At 35.2% G+C, this 22,149-nt stretch overlaps 1 protein-coding gene across 1 annotated transcript; it reads left to right on the forward strand.

The window, feature by feature from the left end:
* The first annotated feature begins 3,061 nt into the window (after window positions 1-3,061).
* On the forward strand, window positions 3,062-21,924 carry LOC121411768 (methyl-CpG-binding domain protein 4-like). The gene is given in 8 exon segments (XM_041604611.1): window positions 3,062-3,161; window positions 7,160-7,591; window positions 8,713-9,269; window positions 18,552-18,612; window positions 18,614-18,828; window positions 19,795-19,944; window positions 20,501-20,604; window positions 21,511-21,924. Coding segments are annotated over 8 exon segments (1,641 nt in total). The 5' UTR covers window positions 3,062-3,114; the 3' UTR covers window positions 21,586-21,924.
* The last annotated feature ends 225 nt before the right edge of the window (window positions 21,925-22,149 follow it).

Genomic DNA, 22,149 nt, shown 5'->3' on the forward strand with positions numbered 1-22,149 from the left:
ATCCTCTCTTTAACGAAATCCCGGATCTGCCCCTCAATGCGAATTCAAGTTTAGCATAACAAAAGCCTCGTTGTAAAAAGTGTAAACTGGGTCAGAAAGCCATTTTGATTTTCCAAGCACATAGACAATGAAACTACAGGAAGTCTCATATAAGTCTTGATTTGCCCTATTGATCATGTTGATCGTATGTGGTTCTAAAATGTATAGGCCTTTGTATTCTTTAGTATCCTGCTTTAAGATCAAGTTATGCAATGACACAGACCTTTAAAATGCTCTATATTGCTCTTACCCCCCCTGAGACTATGACCCTCTATATGATATTCAAGTATGATTGTTCCATATCCTGAAGTTTGACACACTTAGCACGTTTAGTGGTATTTAAAGGACAAGTCCACCCCAACAAAATCTTGATTTCAATATAAAGAGAAAAAATCAACAAGCATAACACAGAAAATTTCATCGAAATCGGATGTAAAATAAGAAAGTTATGAAATTTCAAAATTTTGCTTCATTTCACAAAAACAGTTATGAACGATCGAGCCAGCTACATCCAAATGAGAGAGTCGATGATGTCATTCACTCACTATTTCTGAAATATGAAATATTTTGATTTTCTCGTCATTGTCATGTGAAATGAAGTTCCATTAATTCCTCCCTTAACACGTGGAATTCCATTATTTTAACATTTTGTGCTTCAGGCAAGGAGGTCCTAATCGTCAAATTCGTAAAAATTGAAATATTGTATAATTCAAACAATAAAAAACAAAAGAAATAGTGAGTGAGTGACATCATCAACTCTCTCATTTGGATGTAACTGGCTCGTTCATACAACTATTTTATTAAAAATAAGCGAATTACTTTGAAATGTCATAACTTTCTTATTTTACATCCGATTTTGATGAAATCTTCAGCATTGTGCTTGTCTAATTTTTCTCTATTGATTCAAATCAACATTTTTCTGAGGTGGACTTGACCTTTAAATATTTATTGCACTTTCTACCGATTTTTTGCACAAAAAATGAGGAATGCAATTTTGTTATAGCATTCAAAACCACATTTTTTCTCTCGCTCTTTCAAAAATAATGTTCTTTATTTCCTCGCATTCAGAAACAGAAAACAATACTAAGACCAGAAAGGGGAAAAGTATTTTTATCGCGAATAGAGCCGCATTACGAACATGGTTTTTTACACGAAAAAAAAGTGACTATATATGGGACTAAGATGCCTTTGTAGGCAATATTTCTTTACAAATTTTGCAAACGAGTGGGTGGAATATTATGATCATTTTAAAATAAAATCTAATTTAATGATAGATTGTGACATGATATTCATACACCTGTGGACTCACTCTTTGATATAGAGTGATTATTTATTTACTCATTTATTTATTTATTCATTTATTTATCTATTCATCTACTTATTTATTCATTTATTTATTCATATATTTGTTTATTTATTTATCTATTCATTCATTTATTTATTTTATTCATTTCATTTATTCATTTTTTAAATTCATTTATTTATTATTCATTTATTCATTTGTTTGTTTATTCATTTATTCATTCATTTATTAGGCTAGTTAATTTATTGAGAAAGCAAATGTCGACCCATTATATTCCTTCTCGGTTGACCGTTAACGAATGACATTTTGACAAAGTGACCCTCAAAAGGATTGAATGGGCTTCCAATCATTCTAACAATTCAAAATTGGCAATGCTTGCAGAGTTATTACTATTGATTTGCCCGAACAGCACCTCAGCCCACCAACACCCTCCTTGAAAAATAAAAACTTGTAAATCCCCTGTGTAAATCCGGTGTAAACCGACCTTACAATTCGGTTTATCACATTTTGATCGATTTACAACAAAATACTTACCCTATATCGCTAAGTTATCGCTCATAACTTAACTTCCGCATGTCATATATTTTCTTCATGAGTTTATTTTATAAAAATGATGATAAGGATTTAACTTTTTTTCGTTGTTTGTCAAAGTGACGAAGTAACAAAAGCGCGGAAAAAGCGTCAGGGCATTTCACTGTGAACTATGTAATCTGCATATGGACTTCGATACCCATTGCACTATTTTACTATTGAATCCATTGCACAGTCAATTTCCGTTATAATCACAGCGTGTCATTGATATTGATGTTGTTATCAGTGTTGACTTACACTGTGTTTGTTTGTTCGTTTTTTTATCCAGCCTCACAGGTATAATAATTCGTGGAAAGCCCGCAATTAATCTTGTATCAATTCTTATTTATTGTCACTTTGTATGATGTTTTAATTTATTTTCGAAATAAAAGATTTACTTGAATTGAATTACATTGAATCATTTTATCTTTTCCCTCTGTGTCATTAAAATGTCATTAAAATGTGATTATTAATCTTTCCCTATAGTTGTTGCTGATAACGTTGGGTGGCGCCCCCGGGGGCAGTCCATGGGGCATATATGCATTGCCGTACACAAGCCGTGACCAAATCAATTCAAAACACACCCCTAAACAAGTTGTCCCCAGAATATGACCTCGGGGAAAAAGCTTGGGGAAAAAACTTACCCTGAACACGTTTGGAAAGTCTTTAAAAAACAAGGCTTCGGAAAAAAAACATACCCTAATTACGTTTCACCCCGCGAATGACCATTGACCAGTCTTTCAAAACCACCGTTTTTCTTTAAAAAAAAAAAATTAGAAAAAAAAATCGGCGTTTTGATTTGACGAGTGCACGCGAGGCCCGCGTCCAAAATATAGGTCAAAAACTGAAAAAACACCCCCTGTACACGTTTTATTTATTTATTTTATTGTCATTATTATTTTTTTTTTGGGGGGGAGGTCACGCATGTGTAGGCCTACAATCAATATATTGCACCCCCCCCCCGCGGAGATGACAGTCGTGTTTTGAAGGACAGTACAGGTTGTTCTCTTCGCTATAGTATATCCCTGTTCTGAGTATTTTCAAAGTTCCATGATCCTTTGCTAACATACCCCAAACATTCCCAACACTGCCCGAAAAATGTCCCCACTTAGCTGGGAGATCAGTGCCCCCAAAATAGGGAGTCAGTAAAAAGTGTTGCACAAACTGACAAAGAACGTAGAGGGCACCGTATAGACTTCGAAATGGCGCTCGAGGGATCTGAAGCGGCAAAAATAGCGCAAGATTTAGGGTGATTATTCAACAATTCGAATGATTAAAAACATTTGAATATATTTTATCAGTATCGTTGCTTTTATGCCTACCATTATTTTATTTTTCCTTGTCATGTCTTATTGATTTTAGTCTCGAAAGTTGACTTTTTTATTGGGTGTTCTCTTTCCAATTTACATGATAGCTACAGTCCCACACGTTCAATATAATTGATGTGTACTAATCTATATGATGGCGCTGGATTTGGAGTGGAAATTGATGTGATCTGACACTGACATTAAATTACTAAAGTTGGTCTAACTCAAGTCAAGCCACAACTTAGTCTAAAGGCATGGTCACACCGCCCGAGCATTGTTGGAGCGATAGGGATAAGGGGGCCGAATTTCGCTCACAAAATTGGGGAAAAAATAAAAAACAATCGAAATCGAAAATGGTGAATGGTGGCGAGCGGTGATGATTTTTTTTTCTCTCCGCTCCACGACCGTTCCCACAACGCTCGGGCGGTGTGACCATGCCTTAAGGAGCTCCATTGGCCATTGCTCCCCCAATTTATGATAGACTTCATCAGAAGAAAACTAGGACACTGTCGGTGAGAAAAGTGTCATGATAAAGTAAAGTAAAGAGAAACATGAGAAAGGAAGAAGAATGAATGATAAAAAAAAGAGAGAAGAAAAATAAAGAAAGAAAACACCAACTTGAAGAAGAGGTTGGAAAGTACTAAAGACAGAAAATAGAGAATATAAATAAAAAGAAAAACTCAAAAAGAGAAAAAAAACAAAAGGAAGAAGAAATGAAACTTGAAATAATACTGTAGAAAAGAAGAAAACAGGAGAGAATAAAAAAGGAAATAAATATCAGATGATAGTGGCCAGCTCCAGTTTCTTTGTAGGCCTACATGGATCGTGTACTCTTTTATTTGCACAAAGGTACACAACTTCCACATAACTATCAAAGTATAGTGAGTGATTGTATTACAGACCGGCCTTGTATTATCAAACATACGCATCCAACGGGAACTTGAATATAAAGATGATGAAAAATGGTTGTAAAGAACATATTTTCAAAGTCTTAACATTCTAAAAATAATAAAATATTGTCAAAATAGCTCATCAGTGATTTTTTTTCTTCAATTTTTCATTCCCATAGAAAACACACATTCGGTAATACAATGCCTTTTTCAAGTGACCAAAATATTTCATGTGCGAAGAGGGGTCCGATTGGAAGCTAACATAAAAAAGAAAAATGAATTTGCAATTTTTTTATATATTTATATTTTGTAGGTATTTGTGTATTTGTGGTGAAAGTTTGGTAAATTTTATGATAATAATGTGTTTGATATGATTGAATTCATGAAAAGTATTCAGTAATACGATCCACTACCATACATACATGTATAGTGAGTTCACGACATATCGACCACCTCTTTTGAAACCGACCACCTTGCGAGCATTAAGATTATTGGTATTACAAACACAATGCACAGCACAGGAGAGTAGGTGCAGTGTCCATAGTAATGAGCGAAATAGATTAAAATTTTGTAGAATTTTTCAAACTTGCATATACCACACACATGAACCCCGCTGCAAAACAGTCGTTCATATTAAGGATAGGAAACGGCTTCAGAATAAATATCCATCGTTGAATCGTGTGCCGAACACGCTGTGGAAATAGTGAGACAATCACTTAGCACGGTGCAGAGCCACGATGACATCATAGAACTAATTTGAAAGCTTGTCAAAATATTTTATCAGCGCGACAAGAATTGGACATCCTAAAAGAAGGGTGGAAGTCATCGCATTTGTTGGTTGCTGATATACATGTACATGCATAGAATCTGAGTCGTCGATCTAAACATGATTCTGATCTCGATTTTCTCCCCAAATAAGATGAAAACTAGGTTCATGTAAAACCAGAAAAATATTTGCAGATATGATGCTTAGAATATTAGGTGGTTGATAAAGGGGAATTCCAGCCAGCCCTACTGCAATAATTCTGGCCGAACCTACAGTATGCCTATGGCATCAGTAAGCTGTGAGCCCTGCAAGTCACTTTGCAGCAGACATAGATCTAGTCAGACATCTATTCTCAGTCAAACAGTCTTTGTGAAGGGTTTTGTCTCATGGAAATATCGCCTGGTAAACATTGGCGGCGGAAGCCAAAAATTTTAGGAGGGGACAACCAAAAATTTTTTGACAAGCAAAAAAAAAGGTCTCATCAACCCAAAAATTTTAGGGGGACGTAGGAAAATAAATTGACAAGCAAAAAAAAAAAAAAAAAGGTCATCAACAACAAATTTAGGGGGGACCGTCCCCCCCTCCTCAAATTTAGGGGGGGACACGTCCCCCCCCCGCTTCCGCCGCCTATGCTGGTAAATCAATTTTGTGCTGGGCAATGGTACTACCAACTAATTGTTTAACAAACAACATGACCATTCCCAATGTTTTTACAATATAATTTCATCAAAATCTTACTTTCTTTCACAAAACCAAAACACCATACCAGACCACTTCAATGTGTGAAATTTGGAGAGTGGTTATGTCGACATCTTGGCTTTTGTCAGGAAAGCAATTCTGCAATCAACAGACTGATCACTCACCAAGAAACTCAAAATCATGCATTATTTCAATAGTCTCACCATGCAATTCAGCCATTGACATTTTTGCCCTCTTTTCTAAGTCACTGGAAATTTTCAATAGGAATCATTCATCCCACTGCAGTCACTGTCTCATAAATAGAATGTGTATTTTGCAATTAAAATTGATGCACAAAGAGCTGTGTAGGAACCAAACCATATAATGTAGGCCTATGGAATTTATATAGAGCAGAGATATAAGGCCTTAGGGCACACAAATCTTTTCATTGCTTGTGGTCTTGACCAAAGCATCGGGTCAGAGCCGTAGGCTTTACTGGCATGGATTTGAATCCTACTCTTGATGGCTAATATATTTTTTTCAGTACTGGGACAATCTTGATTTTTTTAATGTTTAGATTATGGATGATGGATGATCGTGCACTAAGCAAACATTCATCACCGGCTTGCAGCCTCAATGTAGCAAGACAGGTCTCCACTGCACAAGAGTATAACATTTAATTGTATACTTGCATCGTCCAAACAAATCATTGCATAACTTTGTTCCAAGGGCTTACTGGTGATCAGTTGTCATTGATGTTTAATTTTGAAATTGATCACAAACATGTTTGTTAGTGAGGCCCAGGGCCCCATCTTACAAAGAGTTGCGATTTATCCAATCAATATTAATCTCAAGTATCTAGAAATCCATCAATATCATAATTTTTCTTTAGGATATTCGCTCAATAAGTCTATATCTTTTGAAAACAAAGAGAAGCATACAGAAATGTCAAGAAAACAGTGAACGTATTCATCGTGTCTAGAAAATATTTTGAACAAGAATGTAATTTTAGATGTTGACGTTGCTGGCTTTCCATAGTTGAGATTGATTCGATCAATCATTTGTAACTCTTTTGTAGGACGGGGCTCAGATCTAGAGTGGGTCAGTGGTGCATAGCAAAGTTTTAGTTACCAAGGATGACACTGCATGTCAGTCTGGTTTTAATACAGAGCATTCAATTTCAAAGACTAATAATATATTGTGGATAATTCTTGAAAACTTATTAGTTTAATTAATAAACTTCATTGTATGAAAACCAAGCACTGGGAACTGTTTGTTTTAGATATTTCTTTTAATTAAACTATTTTTATGACACAAGAAACTAATATTGTCAGTGTGCATGTACTGTCGCACTACCCAGGTTTCCATGGTTAATATACAACCATCTAAAAATTAATTTACTACCGTTATTTTACTATTATGTGTTATGAATATGGCATTGCAATGCGACGCTGTCAACGGTCAGTTTGGTTTTGAAGTTAGATATCAATGTAAATATGTGGCTGTTTGTGGAATATCCATGCTAAGTTGATACCTATTCATGTTGCATATTATTTATTTCGTAGTATTGCTTTTTTATTTCTTATATTTCTAAAAATTCTAATAGATCTGGATCTTCAGAATCAAGTGATGAGGTTCTTGGATTGTGCAAGATTAGTCCGCTGACGTCTTCCAGTTTCAAGGAGAAAACAGAGCCCAAGCTTGAGGATAAAAATGGAAACGATGACCACAACGACGACGATGAAGAGGCAGACGAGCTCGTCATCGATGAGGGAAAATCACCGGAAGAAGAGCAACCTAAAGCCAAGAAGGAGAAGCCAGAGTACAAGAGACAGGTATCGACGCCTCTGAAGAAGAGAAAAGTGTCACTTGCAGAGGATGAGCCTGTATCTACACCAGCTAGAGAGGAAAAACCTGACGTCGAGGAAGAAACGGCGCCCGATCTCACCACGTTTGGCCTGCCCCCGGGTTGGACGCGGAAGATCACGGAAAGAATGTCCGGGGCATCTGCAGGAAAGTTTGATGTATACCTCACCAGGTAAGTGGGAAAACTTGAAGGGCAATTTGACATATTTAGGTGTTTCATAAAACATGTTGAGCACATTCTTCTTACCCAGTACTAGGCAGGGTTGGGGGGGGGAGCTCCCAGGTTTTTCGTTATCAAAAACATGCACTGAACCTGCACTTTTACTGATTAAAAGCAATCAATTTCATGTTACTTTCTATTGAGATAGTGTTACTGATGAGTTTCATTGAAAATTATTAAAAAAGAAAAGTTGAAAACAAAGAATTATGGAGCTTTATTCAAAGATTAACTTAAAATCTGATATATTTTTGTATAGCCTATAGCCTAATTGACTATCTAATTATGGAGATTATGTTGCACGATCAAGGCCAAGATCTGAGTCCCCCCCCCCCCCCCCCCCCCCCCCGCTATGCAGTATCAAATTATCAGGGCTATTTAGTGTTAAGGATGATTAGGGACAACTTGAACTTACGATGCAAGAGGGGAAGAGTTTCCCTTCACCCTGGGTAATTTCCTTGGCTGTGATTCCTCAAAACTTTACATTTTCATTTAAAAAATGATAGCAGTTTGGTCCATGTCAAATCAGGTGATGTCAAATCAACTGATTTCATTTCAAGTCCATGTCAAACCAACTGATCCAGATCCTCCCTGATTTTATAATTTCATGTAACGATAGGCCTACATGAGTCTTTAATACTAATACAAGATTTGGCTGATATCCAACTTTTTTTCACCTACAGCAGGAATGAAACAATGATGTACTTGACGGTACTTCATAATTGACCTCTATTATCTGGAAGCTTTGAAATTTACATAAATTTGTTATACTCCTTTGATATTCTAATTACAGGAAAAAATTGTTTTGTTTTAAATGTGATTTGTAATATCATTATTCTGAACAATCGCATTATTCATATTTGAATTTGTTGATGTACCTGTGTTTTCCATTTCCAGAGGTATTGCACCATTCTTGGCAACATGTCATAACAGGAAAAGGGTGCTTAACCGATGAATCATTTAAATGGCAAAGAACCGATATAACAGGTCATGTTTATATGAGAAGCACATTCCTTCTGTTCCTTCTATCTGATGGTGTATTGATTCTGTGTTATTTTGTGGAATTGTTTTTTCAGCCCCGAGGGAAAGCGATGTCGATCGATGAATGAGGTTACCAACCACCTTGAAAAAACACATTCACAATATACAAGCGCAGACTTTATTTTCAAACCCAAGAATCTCGTGCCCAGTGCTGTAACTCCAGCCGCAACGAGGGCACCATCTAAACAACAAACAACACCAGCAAAGCGTTCGCCGACAAAGACGCCAACCAAGCGACGGAAATCGGCGGATAGCAAGGAAAGTACCAAAAAGGCGAAGGTAGACAAGGTGAAAGCTGTGAAGGAAAGGAAGAAGCGGAGCCCGTCAAAAAGCGCCACGCTCCAAAAACAGAAAGGAAAGGAGCCGCGGCTTGTGAGAAAACCGCCTCCGGAAAAGGCGAGTGTGAAAGCGAGCAAGCAGCAAAAATTCCAGAGACTTCTTGTAAAGATCAACTTCCAGCAGAAAGGCACAGACGATAGTGATTTGGACAGTGAGGAGGAAGAAGAGGAAGATTCCTTTGACGAAGGAAGCGAACCAGAGGAAGAGAAGATGGAGGAGAGTCCACAGATAACACCTAAAAAGAGTCCAAGAGGTTCGAGAAATAGTCTTTCTGATTGAAAATAGAAGGTGGATATTTTGCACTTTCCGAAGTAATTGAATGTCCTTTTTGAAACCATTATTACCAGGTAATGTACATTTTAAAAATGTCCTTGTCAAAGTAACAAAATGAAATATATACCTTAATGAAATCAACGTTGTCGCTTGTGATTTCACTGTAAGCATGGAATTGGTGACTATTTGTGTTATTTATTAGACTTCACGAAGTGCAAATTACCCATCTTCTTATGTCATTTTCATCATTTAATTGCTTCGATATTTTAAATAATACCTTTTTAAACAATAATGGTTGCTGTTCTGAAAAAAATCTGACCGTAAATTTAGATTAAATGTATGATTGATATTTTCCAAGTTTATTATTTGATAACAATCAAGGCGTTATATTTTCATTTAGGAGGGATTAATCACTTTAAACTTTACAATCTTTGATCTTTTACTTTGCAATATTGTTTTTATGTCCTCAATCATGACTACTTTCTTTTTGCTCTTGTCTTAGTCTTTAATAATTTTGATAAGATATTTTTGTCATGATGATATGCACATTATAAAACACAATGCTAACTGCAAAGTTTATAATTTCATAACTTTTCCCTGCACATTTTTAACGCCATCACAACTTTAATACTCGCGGCTCATGTACTGACATACCAATTTACCACTTTTTCAGCTGACTTAAGCTCGCCGCACACTGCACAATCCGAGTATGACACGATTTTTGAATAAATTGCATTTGTCATTAATATGAAATTTGCAAGATGAAAAATTATTTAAAGTTAGACATATTGCTAAGAATACTGAAATCCGAATTCTGCTTTGCTTGGAAGCTTTGTGGTCAGAGTAAAGTCCAAAGCGGCATCAAGTCACATCCAATGATGTCATTCAAATTTGGTGTTGATTTTCAGGGTGCTACATAATTTTTTAAAAAGCACTTGCCCAGTCGGGCAAGTAAATTTTTAAATGGTTGGAATATACTTGCCCATGAATCTATTGCACTTGCTAGAAAAAATCCTTGAAAAAAAAGTTTTACCTCTTCATAAGAAAGTTTTGTGGTTTTATAAACCATTGACCTTTTTTCTCTCTTTTGACGTGAACTGATCTACCTTGTTATTGCATTTCTTTTTCCAAAGTGATTTCTTGCCTGCCATGATCAAAATTAGGGTCAATATCATACCATCGACCCCAATTTTGGTAATTCTACTGTGAGAATTTTGCTTGCCCAATTCGGGCAAGTAGTTTTGGTCTTTACTTCAAAACATTTGCCCGACTCTAACTTTTACTTGCCCCGGGCAATCGGGCAAGTGCTTGTGTAGCACCCTGATTTTGATGTAATTTCTATAGAAAAGAAACTGGAATTCTAAGTTTAGTTTTCATGCCACTGAAATTGATCAAGGATTCTGTATGTTGGAACGTTCATATCAAATGCTATGACAATTTCTTTGAAAATCGGAGGCACCAAGCTAACATGTATTTTTGCAAAAAAATGGTGATGGTGGACACTATTACTTGTACACTGTTGAGTTAGGTGAGGGTATCAACAGTATTGGCTTGGATCTCTTCTCGATGGCTTATAGCATTTCAATTCATTTATAAAACATACACTGAATTCAATTTTCCATTTTTTGCAGTATCATGAGAAGTTTTATATATAGTTTACCCAACATTAATGATTCTTATTGAAGTTTCAGTGTCATATCGTTGTTATATTGTTCAACCCAAGTAAGTTGTTGAAACAGCACCATTTTGGCTTTGGTTTAACATCAGAAAGGCATTTAAGTAATGTCACCAGTCATTGTTAACATGGATCGGTTTGATACAAAACTGGATGTTTCAACGATTCCCTGGTGTCTTCCAGTAAACAGTGGTCTAAAAAGTTAGTTAACCCCACCAGAAAACGAACATATTTAAAAGCGTTCAAATTCTGCCATCTTTTAGATGTATGTAATTTTGAAGTCGGGTGATCAAAATATTGCATTCAGTCAAGTTTGTTTCTCTGGGCTGACCGGACAGTGTAGATTGATGTCTGCGTTCAACACTCGGCATGAAGGAGAGCATTTTCTTGTGGGGTTCACTCTTAACATTTAAGCACCACTGTAGATATAAGGCCAGTGCCAATTAAGCCAGTTTTGCAGTGTAAGCGAGACAAAAGACAGAACAAGAAGCAAGAGAAATAGTCCGAACATCCTGGCCCGTATTCTGAAGTCGGGTTTAACTCAAACTCAGGTTTAAAGTTGTGGTTTAAGTATGGATAGCCAATTGTTCCATAAATCACTAAAGATAGAGATATCATATTTCGGCTCATTTGGCTCTCAAATCATTCATAATTGTCTAGTAAGTATAAGTATATGATCATCTTCACCGTCAGTGAATCAGGAAAGAGCACAGTGAACATATGAAACATATAACTTGATAAAAATTTTGACACTTATGGCTTCCCATAATTCTAGCACAGAGTTAGACCATGGTCTAAGTTAAACCTGACTTCAGAATACGGCCCCTGTGTACAGCTGAAAGAGAAATGAGGAAGATATGATCATTGCTGCATCGTGAATTGTATATTATTTCACAAATTGTAAACTAAATCTTGCCCGAGGTACATTTCTTTTACCTCTACTTCTCATACAAAGTGTAAGATAATAAAATGGTTCGTTACAGCATAGCAAAAGGGTAAGGAGTAGAGTTAAGGTATTGGGACTGTTTGTCGATAGTGAGACATGTAGTTGGGTTTGGAACAAACAGCTTATAAAGTATGGATATTTAGATATAATTAGAGAAGGGGTATGTTAAAAGTATACAAGGTTTTCAGGATTAATGGAATTTGGAATAATATGTAATTGAGCTTTTATTCTAATTAGCATGATGGAAGTGTAATATATTTATTAGATGGAGACAATATTCAAAGGAGATTTGGTGGATACTTCATCCCATCATGCAACATTCTTCGCAACACCTTACTTTTTTTTTGTAGTCTTCAACATGGTTTGGTTTTTAACATTGAATCATTTCTCTTTTAAGAATTTGTATGACTTTCCATTGATATGATTTTTATTGGCCCATTCTCAAAAGACAGCCCAACCTTTGACTTAATTTGTGAAGTTTATATGGAAGCTCAAAAAGTATAATGGGTTGACACTTGACCCCCCCCCCCAAAAAAAAAAAAAATAAATAAATAAATAAGTAAAAAATGAATAAAAATAAATAAATAAAAAAAATTGGCAAATCAAGTGATGGCTTTTCTGGGGATCACGTAAAGCAATACAAGTGTTGTTAACAAAGGGCCATTTTTAGATCACGAAATGGGATTAAACAAATGACTTGCCTTACGTATGTCAGCTTACGCTGGCTATAACATCCAGGTAAGGCTGTCTGGCAGCCTCTTAAGTGTTGTTGTTTATATTAATTGATTTGCTATTGGAGTATGCTTGATAAATGGGCTACGTACTTTGTCATCCACTTGACAAATGCTCGGTACATCGGTTTCACATCCATTATCACAGAGCGTGCGTGAGTTCGACAAAGTTTTTATCTTCCTTTGCAAGATCACACTTAGATGGGTATGTTGATTGAGTCAATACATTTAGAATGATGGTACATGAAAGTGTATTATACTTGATTCGTACTGGCTTCAAAGGGATGTTTGTTTGTTTGTTTTTTTAGACCTGTATCCCCATGGAGGGAGAAAATTGGTCACTGAACTATATAGGTGTATACACCCTTGCCTGACCCTAAAAACACTCTGTCAGTATTAATAATTATAATAATCCATTTTTATATAGCGCTTAAAAAATGGGAACGACGTGACATGTGTAGCAATATAATTGAGTGAGCCCCCCCTGTACGTATGTTTGAAGGAATTGTTCCAAGTTTGGCTGTCTTGTCGGTTCAAAATGAAATCATTTTGAGATTTCCAACTTTGAAGTTGAAGTGACTCCCGTACGAACTCGGCAAATAAGCTTTCGGCCGCATCAACGCAAAGCTTGCATATAACTATTTACATAGGCTCACATCGTATGATTGAATAATGAAAGAAATTATTGTTATTATTATTTTGTCCTCCTGCACCCACGTTTTGCACTGTGAGGTCACTCAGATGTGGAATGTGCAAAATAAAATTCATTTTATTGCCCCGTTTGGCATTTCCAGGGCAAAACCATCCCCTATCTATTTTTCCCTGCACTGCATACGTGATGAAGTTGATAAATGGGAGAATGCATTTTTTATTTTAGATAAAGTTTGTGTGTCGACAAAAGGGAAATGATGTCACCAAAAAAGTATTCTAGATGCTCATGGTTTCTTCATTACCGTTCATCATATTAAATTCATGCTCAAGTTTTCCATCTGTTAAAACCCTCTTTGCCCCCCCCTCCCATCTCATCCTCCCAAATATGCCACTTAGTGTGATTTTGTTTTTCTCTCCAAAACTGAAGCATTTGTATTTCTTTTGTATTAATCAGATGCTCAAGCTTCTTATGACATGGAATTTCATTCCTTGTATACCTCATCAATAGCAACTTGATACAAGTTTTTATTATTTTGTGAATATTAAATGGGCTTATTGGTAGGCTTTACATGGTAGTCTAAGTATTTTTTTTCTTATTTAGATTATGTTAAAGGAGTGAAGGGTGTTGTAAAAAAGAAAAAGGAAAAAAAGATGGTGAATGTATGGGCCATATGCGAGCGGACAGTCATTGGTTCGAAATGTATAGATATTTACCTTTGAATTATAACTGGGTATTACATAAAAGAGGTGTACATGTTGTAATATCTGAACTGGATTTTTATGAAAAGAAATATATTTTTCACTTCTTTAATACATCTACTTGTAAAGATATCTGTAAATACTGGACAACGTCTACCTTTTATCGATTTGTTTCTTTCTTTGGAGTATTGAGAAACAGATTTATTTAGTTGTAGTTTCATGTATACCGGTAGATTTTGTATTTTATTTCAACTAGCTAACTATATGCGTAATGAACTTTGAATATCACCATTCCTTTCTGATTGTGATTGAGAACGTTGTGAAATTTGATGAAAGATCTGTAACTTTTGCCTGTGTGCCATTGCAATCCTTAGATTGATTTGTTTTATTCAATTAAACTGTCTGAAAGTTTTTGTACTTCTAATCCACTGTTTGTTGTATATTCTTTGGAGTGATTTTTCGTTTGAAACAGCATCTGCAATTTTACTCTTGTATTCTAATGTCAAACATTCAAAATCTTGTTATTCCTGGGTGATATGATTTATTATTTAATTAATTTATTTATTAAGTGATGATATATAAGATTTATTAATATTATCATTCTTATTCAAAGTGTGATTATTACTGGACAATGATGCAATGAAATATATCGAAAAAAAAATGTTGGAAAATATCAATTATTGAAATAACTGAGAAGTCTGAGGTTATTAGATAATATTAGATACACAAATCAACATGATTATAATTAGTGTATCTATCAAATACCTTTTGAAAATGTAAAAGCATTAATAGGGACGTCAGGTACCATATTGGTGTGTAAAGATAGACTTTGCTGCAGATTGGTAAACCCGGGTTTGCTGTTGGCATTGGTGTTTTGGGCTTGAATCTGGCTGCCCGACATACTCTGACACCGAATGTGGGTTAGTTTTGGTCAGTGGCATGATTTTAGTGGCCAACACTGGTCTCATTTAAAGTTTGGTGCTCAGACTGATGCAAATATTAGCCCAACACCAGCTATCAGCACTGGACTTGAGATTATCCAGTTTATTTAGCACCAGCCTCTTTTCAGGTTTGGTGCTGTCCAGACACCAGCTGTCAACACTGAACTGAGAATCACTGGTCTGTCCTGTTTATGTTTAAACCTTGACATGGTGTTGAGAAATATAAACACTTTGACATACACTGAAGTTATCACACCCTTCACTCCTTTCCACATCTCTAGGTCAGTACCAAAAAAATCGGATGAATTGTTTACAAGTGAACATCGCAATTTGATAAGGGTTTTTTTCTTCTTTAAAATAACTAACAGGATTTTCTTATTGAAAATTGAGTTTTCTTAAATGTATATTGTGAAACTTTGTGAGGATATATTTCCCCTCACTTTGGTAATTAAAGGTTGGATTTATTGTCACTGTATGTTAAGTTTGCTGAATTCACATCCAACACTTCAATGTCAGAATGGAGTAAACGATAAGCCGGTATGCTCTTTCCTCTAAAATGTGAGTTTATAGATTTTGCAGTATAAAAGCCATTTTCAGATTCATTTCATTTTTTTTGCAAAAACCTTGTTAAAACAGTCAGGAGACTGGTACAAAGGTTACAAAGTAAATTTAATGCAGTAATATTGCAAATTTATTGTTTTTTTTAGGGCTTGCCTGGGATTAAGCATGGACATAATACACATTGCGTAATACAAATTGTGCAATTGTTGCCTAAATCATTTAAAATTAGATTTACGGTCCCTATAATGTCAGCTAATGTTATTTTTTAGGGGGGGGGGGCAAGCTTAGACAAATTTATGTAATGGTTGAGAAAAACTACATTTCTCAACAGATAATTCAAATAAAAAAGAAAAACAGAGAAATAAATCGTTGAGTAATACTATATGATGAATAAGAAGTAAATGAACCGATGATTCAAAATAATTTACAAACTCATACTAAAATAACTGCATTAAAATTTAAGATCAATCATTAATTCAAAGGTAAATAAAGGTAAGAGAATTTAGTATTTGCAGTATACTTAAATAGAACGCATTGTTCACAATGATTACAATGAAATGGTCAATGAAACATCTCACGATAAAAAAGCAGCTCAGTGGAAGGAGCATATACACGATTTATGGTTAGTTTTTAGACATCAAATACATACTAGTAAAGAAAATTATGACGATGATAATCATCACTATCAACATTATCCACAACTACAGCAATAGTATGTATATCGTCATCATGGTGATTATAGTAAAAAAAATCGAAAGAATAGCTTTGGTTTGGCGATATTGAAATTATCTTTGATTGTCCGAATTCACCATCTTTGGGTCACAATAAATGGCATCCAAATATCACATTCGAATGCGGGGAGGGGAGGGGGGTTCGCCACGGGGCGATTAGTGGTAGTTTCTCGACAAGTTTTAAACTAATCTAAAGAAGAAAAAAGATTGAAAGAAGGAAGAGTCTGTTGCAACGCGGAAAAAAATGGCTGGGTCATAGAATTATCTATTACCCTTAATCATTTTAAAAAATAGCGTCATCTTTATTTCTTCTTACCGCCCCCATCAAAATAAGCTGCTGCCGCCCCCTTTCGAATGACATTAATTGGCAGTTTATTATAAGTAACATAACTAATATTTCCCAAAATGAACAAGGAAGTGCTTCTGTGAGTTTATTTTTCGGGGGGTGGGGCAAATATTGGGACGATTCAGTTTGAGCCAATCCTTTATCCAATAATCATCGAACATAGTTCAGAAAAATATGAGTAAATAAAGAAAGAAATTGATCAACAGATGGACAGTTTCGATGTCCATAATTCTATTTCTTTATTGCCTAGTAAAGGAGTTTATATATTTATCGCCGTATATATTATAGTACAGTTCAGGAGTAATAACAGTTCTAATAATAGTCAAAGAAAAAAAGTAAAGGAAAAGACATTTAAAGGGGAAGTTCACCCTGACAAAAAGTTTATTGTAAAAATAGCAGAAAAAAAGAATAAAGAAATATTGTAGAAGGTTTTCGAAAAATCCATCAAAGAATTATAATGTTATTAGAATTTCGATTATTTGATTTCTGAAGTCAGCATTCCTACATAGCGAGTGGTAATTGAAAATCAATGAAATGTCATTTTCTCAGAAAATTGAAAATGGTTTTTACTGTACTTTTTGTATATGTATATCAATAGACAAATCATTTCACATCCGATCATGAATAGAAAACAACAATAAGTAATCAGGAACCATCGAAAAAATGAAATTCATGCCTTTTTATATTACATAATCACAGGTGACTTTCTTAATCTTCAACGGATTTTCCTCAAACCTTCACCAATATTTTTTAAATTATTTTTCTGCTATTTTCACAACAATTTTTTCTTCAGAATGAACTTCCTCTTTAAGCTAAATCTGATGAATCAAACATTTCAGATCAGCGTGCTTGTATGCTCGACATAGAGATTTGTCACACTTCAACGTTTGCCGTTTTATCATTGAATCATATTTCTTAATAACTTGATATAAATAATAAAAAATCATATCTAGAAATCGAATTCTTATACTCTTGATAAGAGATAACGACTTGTCACATGGCGGCATACACCAACCAAATCGTTCAGTGCTCCTTTAACAATTTTTAAGGCTTTTAAAAGACGAGTATAAGTTAAGATTTCATTAGCAAGAAATTTAATAGCATAGGGATTGAATTGTGCTTTATACTTCACAGAACTCATAACGGTGTCAACTCAATACGAAGCAAACGATTCGACCTATCTTCATGATAAAACTACATACTTTCAAATTTCAACAAACTTTGATCATATTCACTTCATTCATCCATTAAAAATAACAACAAAACATGAATGCAATACGAATAATAAAAAGAAAACGATCAATATATTAAAAGTCAATATAATGACAAAAAGAAAGGGTAAAACCAATATGCAATAAATTAGGGGACTGGCAAAGGCCAAAGACTTATCGACATGATCGAGGCGGCAATTAAACAATTACAGCAAAACATAGGCTCCAATTTATTTAGAAGTTGATGGAGATTTGGCAAGATATGACTTATATCTATGTTTAAAGGACAATTCCACCACAACAAAAATTTGATTCGAATAAAAAGAAAAAAATATAACAAGCATAACACTGAAAATTTCATCGAAATCGGATATAAAATAAGAAAGTTATGACCTTTTAAAGTTTCGCATCATCATCGACTGTTTGCATGTCATTGAGTTTGGCACATCACTGTTTTTTGAAAAATAAGAAAAACTTTAAAATGTCTTAACTTTCTTATTTTACATCCGATTTTGATGAAAATTTCAGCATAATGCTTGTTTCATTTTTCTTTATTTATTCAAATCAACAATTTTCCCGGGGTATAACTTGACCTTTAAGAAACGATGTATCTCTTAACTGTTCTTTAAGAAATACACACATAGAAGGGAGATAAAGACGTTCTTGTTGAATAATTTTGAAGACGGAAACCCTAGACGATATACTTCTTAAAAACAGCCTATCTTTGACATTCTATTGAATGATTTGTTTTTTTATCATATATTTTCCAGCCCAAAGGACTGGGAACGCCTCTCATCGTGTTCACCGGGTCCGCTCGTCACGTTCGGGCTCTCATGGCGACAGCGACTGCGGAAACGGTGACAAGGAAGAGCCCTTACTTTAGTAGGAGCAGTGTCTTACGACCGTTACCGAATTCGAGTAATTCATCTACCACCTCACCCACGCAGTGGACCCCGCCTCGATCACCGTACAACCTGGTGCAAGAAAGCCTGTTCCACGATCCATGGAAACATCTCGTTGCTACCATCTTCCTCAACAGAACCAAGGGTGAGGATTCTCCCTGGTGTTTTTGAAAATTAAAACTTTAGTACGGAGCCTTTAAAGTGCCATCGACTTGACAACTTGGCGAGATACTTTATCTTGCCATGTCGACATATTAATCTTATTATGTCGACATGGCGAGATACGTTATCTAGCCAGGTCGACTTATAAAAAGTTATATGTCGACATGGCGAGATATGAAGTGCCCGAGGCCCGGCGAGAGGCCAAATATCTCGCCAAGTTGACATATAACTTTATATAAGTCAACTTATCAAAATAAAATATTTCGCCATGTTGTCATATAACTTTTCATAAGTCGACATGGTGAGATAACGTATCTCGCCATGTCGACATAATAAGGTTATTATGTCGACATGGCAAGATAAAGTATATCGCCAAGTCATCAAGTCGATGGCACTGTCTTAATTGATGACTTTAAACTTATTCATGATTCCACGGCTTCCATTTCGACATACTTTTTTTAAAGATTCAATTTGGCAAGATATTTTCTCTCGTCGTGTCGACAAGAGTCAATTTGGAAGATATTTTCTCTCTTTGTCGACATAATAAAGTAATTGAACTCGATCGCATAATATTTGAATCCGTCTCGTGTAATGTTACTTTCACACAGGGGTGGCACATCAGGGGGGGGAGAGAGAATCCCATGCACTGTGATCTTTCTCATTTTTTTTCAAGAATTTTATTTTTGTACCGCCCCTTGCTTTCAGAAATAGCCTACTGAGCATGGTTTTCACTGCAGCGGTTGGCTGATAAAATCCACTAATCAACACTTTGATAAAGGCCAAAACACAAACTCTGATTTTCAACCAGAAGAGGAAGCAATCTGTTATCATATCGTGTAATCACCGCCTCCCAACTTTAAAAAAAATATATTTTCTTTCATTGTGATTGATGCGGGCGGGAGTAATGAAAAGGAAAATTCTATTCAGTTTTGATTTTTTTTACTTGAAGGATCGAAAGCCATCCCCGTTCTCTGGCGGTTCTTTGAAAAATGGGACACAGCGGAGAAGACTCGATCAGCTGACTGGCAGCTGATCGCTGATCTGATTCAACCACTGGGCCTTCATGAAAAACGTGCCAAGATGCTCATTCGATTCTCTGGTAATTATTAAGAGCAACGAATATATAGTAATAACGTTATATCGGGTTTGATACTGTTCTCAACTTTGCTATAGATTACTGTTCATAACTATTTGTTTTTTTTTTAATTGATTTTAGTTTGAGAAATAAATGATCTTACATACAGCAAAAAGGGGAGATAGGGGTGAACGGGGGGGGGGGTGAGTGGGCTTTTTATAGATTAATAGATTACACTTATTTTAAATTCTGAAATAACGAGAAGTGTATAATAGTTGTACAAATGAATGAAATAAGGGTTCGGTTAACATGCCGTTTTATCATTAATTTCTATATCTGTACGATCTGTATGAATATTTTACATAGGTCTACTGGCGGATGCTTCATTTACGATCGTTTTTTTTACAATATATCTTAATAAAAGATGAACCTTCAATATACTAAAACTTTTGTTTTCATGGTAATAATAGGAAAATATGAAACTTCATAACTTCATTTGACATGATTTGATTTTGCTTCATGTTTAATCCATCTATTGTACAGTGAAATAAAGTTTTTAAATGATTCTTCTTTCATGTAGATGAATATTTAACTAAAAGTTGGACGTATCCCATTGAGTTACACGGCATTGGGAAATATGGCAACGATTCCTACAGAATCTTCTGCGTCAATGAATGGAAAGAGGTAAGAATTTCTATTAAAAAAAATAATTCTATCAACATTTTTTGTCACTATTAAAAAATCTCGCCGCAACTCGGGCGATCGAGGATCTACCAAAGTGGGAACACTACTCCCCCCCCAAAAAAAATGATGGAGACCCTTTTCCATGCAGTAAAAATCATTGGGTCAGGGGCGGAGACCCATCCCGCCCCCTGGATCCGCACCTGTTCCCTTGACTTTTTCCCTTTTCTACCATTCCTCCAATGTTCGGTCCCCCCTCACCTTGAATTATCTATAGTATCTTGTCACACCCTCTCGACCATTAGCTTACCTACGGGGGGGGGCAGAGGGGGCAGACTGCCCCCCTGACGAGTCACAACCCATGCAAGGGACGTATCCCTGATTCCTGCCCCCCCCCCCGACGAGTCACAACTGATCCCTTGCCCGCTTCTTTGAACTTGAAATTTGGGGGCAGACAAATTCGCCTCTCCCCCTGTGGAAAATCCTAGGTATGCCACTGCTCTCGTTGTGTTCTCTCAGTCTGTCTTTTAATGTTCCTTTAAAAACTATGCCTTTTAAAGAGAAGTTGAGTTAGTTGGTATATCCGGATGAAATTCCTCTTTCACTTTCATTATTTTTTTTTAATATTATATATCTAAAAAAATCCCCTCTTGGTTTTCATCATTTAGAAATTTAGCAAAATTAGCTTGAGTTGAAGAAAAAAAACACGCATATATGCATAAATAAACGTTTTGGTATTTCTCGTTAAATGGAGAAATAATCAACATACTCATTTTTTTAACTTCTAATATGACGTCATGGTATGTATCACAGTTTCAATATTATTCATGGAAAAATCTCCAAATCATATTTAAATAAAAGTGAAAATAATTTCAACTTCATTTGTTTTGCTTCTGTTTGCATTTTTAGGTCAAACCTCAAGATCATATGCTTAACAAGTACCACGACTGGCTTTGGGAGAATAACGAAAGACTGGGAATATGATTAATGCCATTATAGTACCCGATCATGATGTCGTTGATGCATGCTATTTTCATTATTAACCTTTATGTATTACCTGTTTACTGAAATAATATTACAATCTTTTATAGTGATGCATATTGAATTACACTGCGAAACCTTTAACCTCACTTATAATATTTGCCCGTTCATTTTATCCATCTCTAAATAAATCTTGATAGTGTATCTACACAGTTCTGGTGAAAAAAATATGAAGATTCAATTTACTAGAATTCAAGGCCCCATTTCATTAAAGTTACTCTAATTGTAGTTTTCTTATGCATTGGTATAGCTTTCAAAGGAAGCCTTCGTTTTCATCGATTAAAGATCATTTCTACCATTGTAGTTAGTAGTTAACCATGCAGTTACCATAATATATATATATATATATATATATATATATATATATATATATACAGTGCGTATCAAAAAAAAGTTTACACTTAGAAAAAATCCTGTAAAATTATATATTTGTAATATCCTAATGATTTTTCCACATTTTAGCATTGGTACAGATCCATTTAAGCAAATGACGATATAACTGTCGAA

The sequence above is a fragment of the Lytechinus variegatus genome, chromosome 3 (assembly GCF_018143015.1).
Source record: "Lytechinus variegatus isolate NC3 chromosome 3, Lvar_3.0, whole genome shotgun sequence".
Classification (NCBI taxonomy): domain Eukaryota; kingdom Metazoa; phylum Echinodermata; class Echinoidea; order Temnopleuroida; family Toxopneustidae; genus Lytechinus; species Lytechinus variegatus.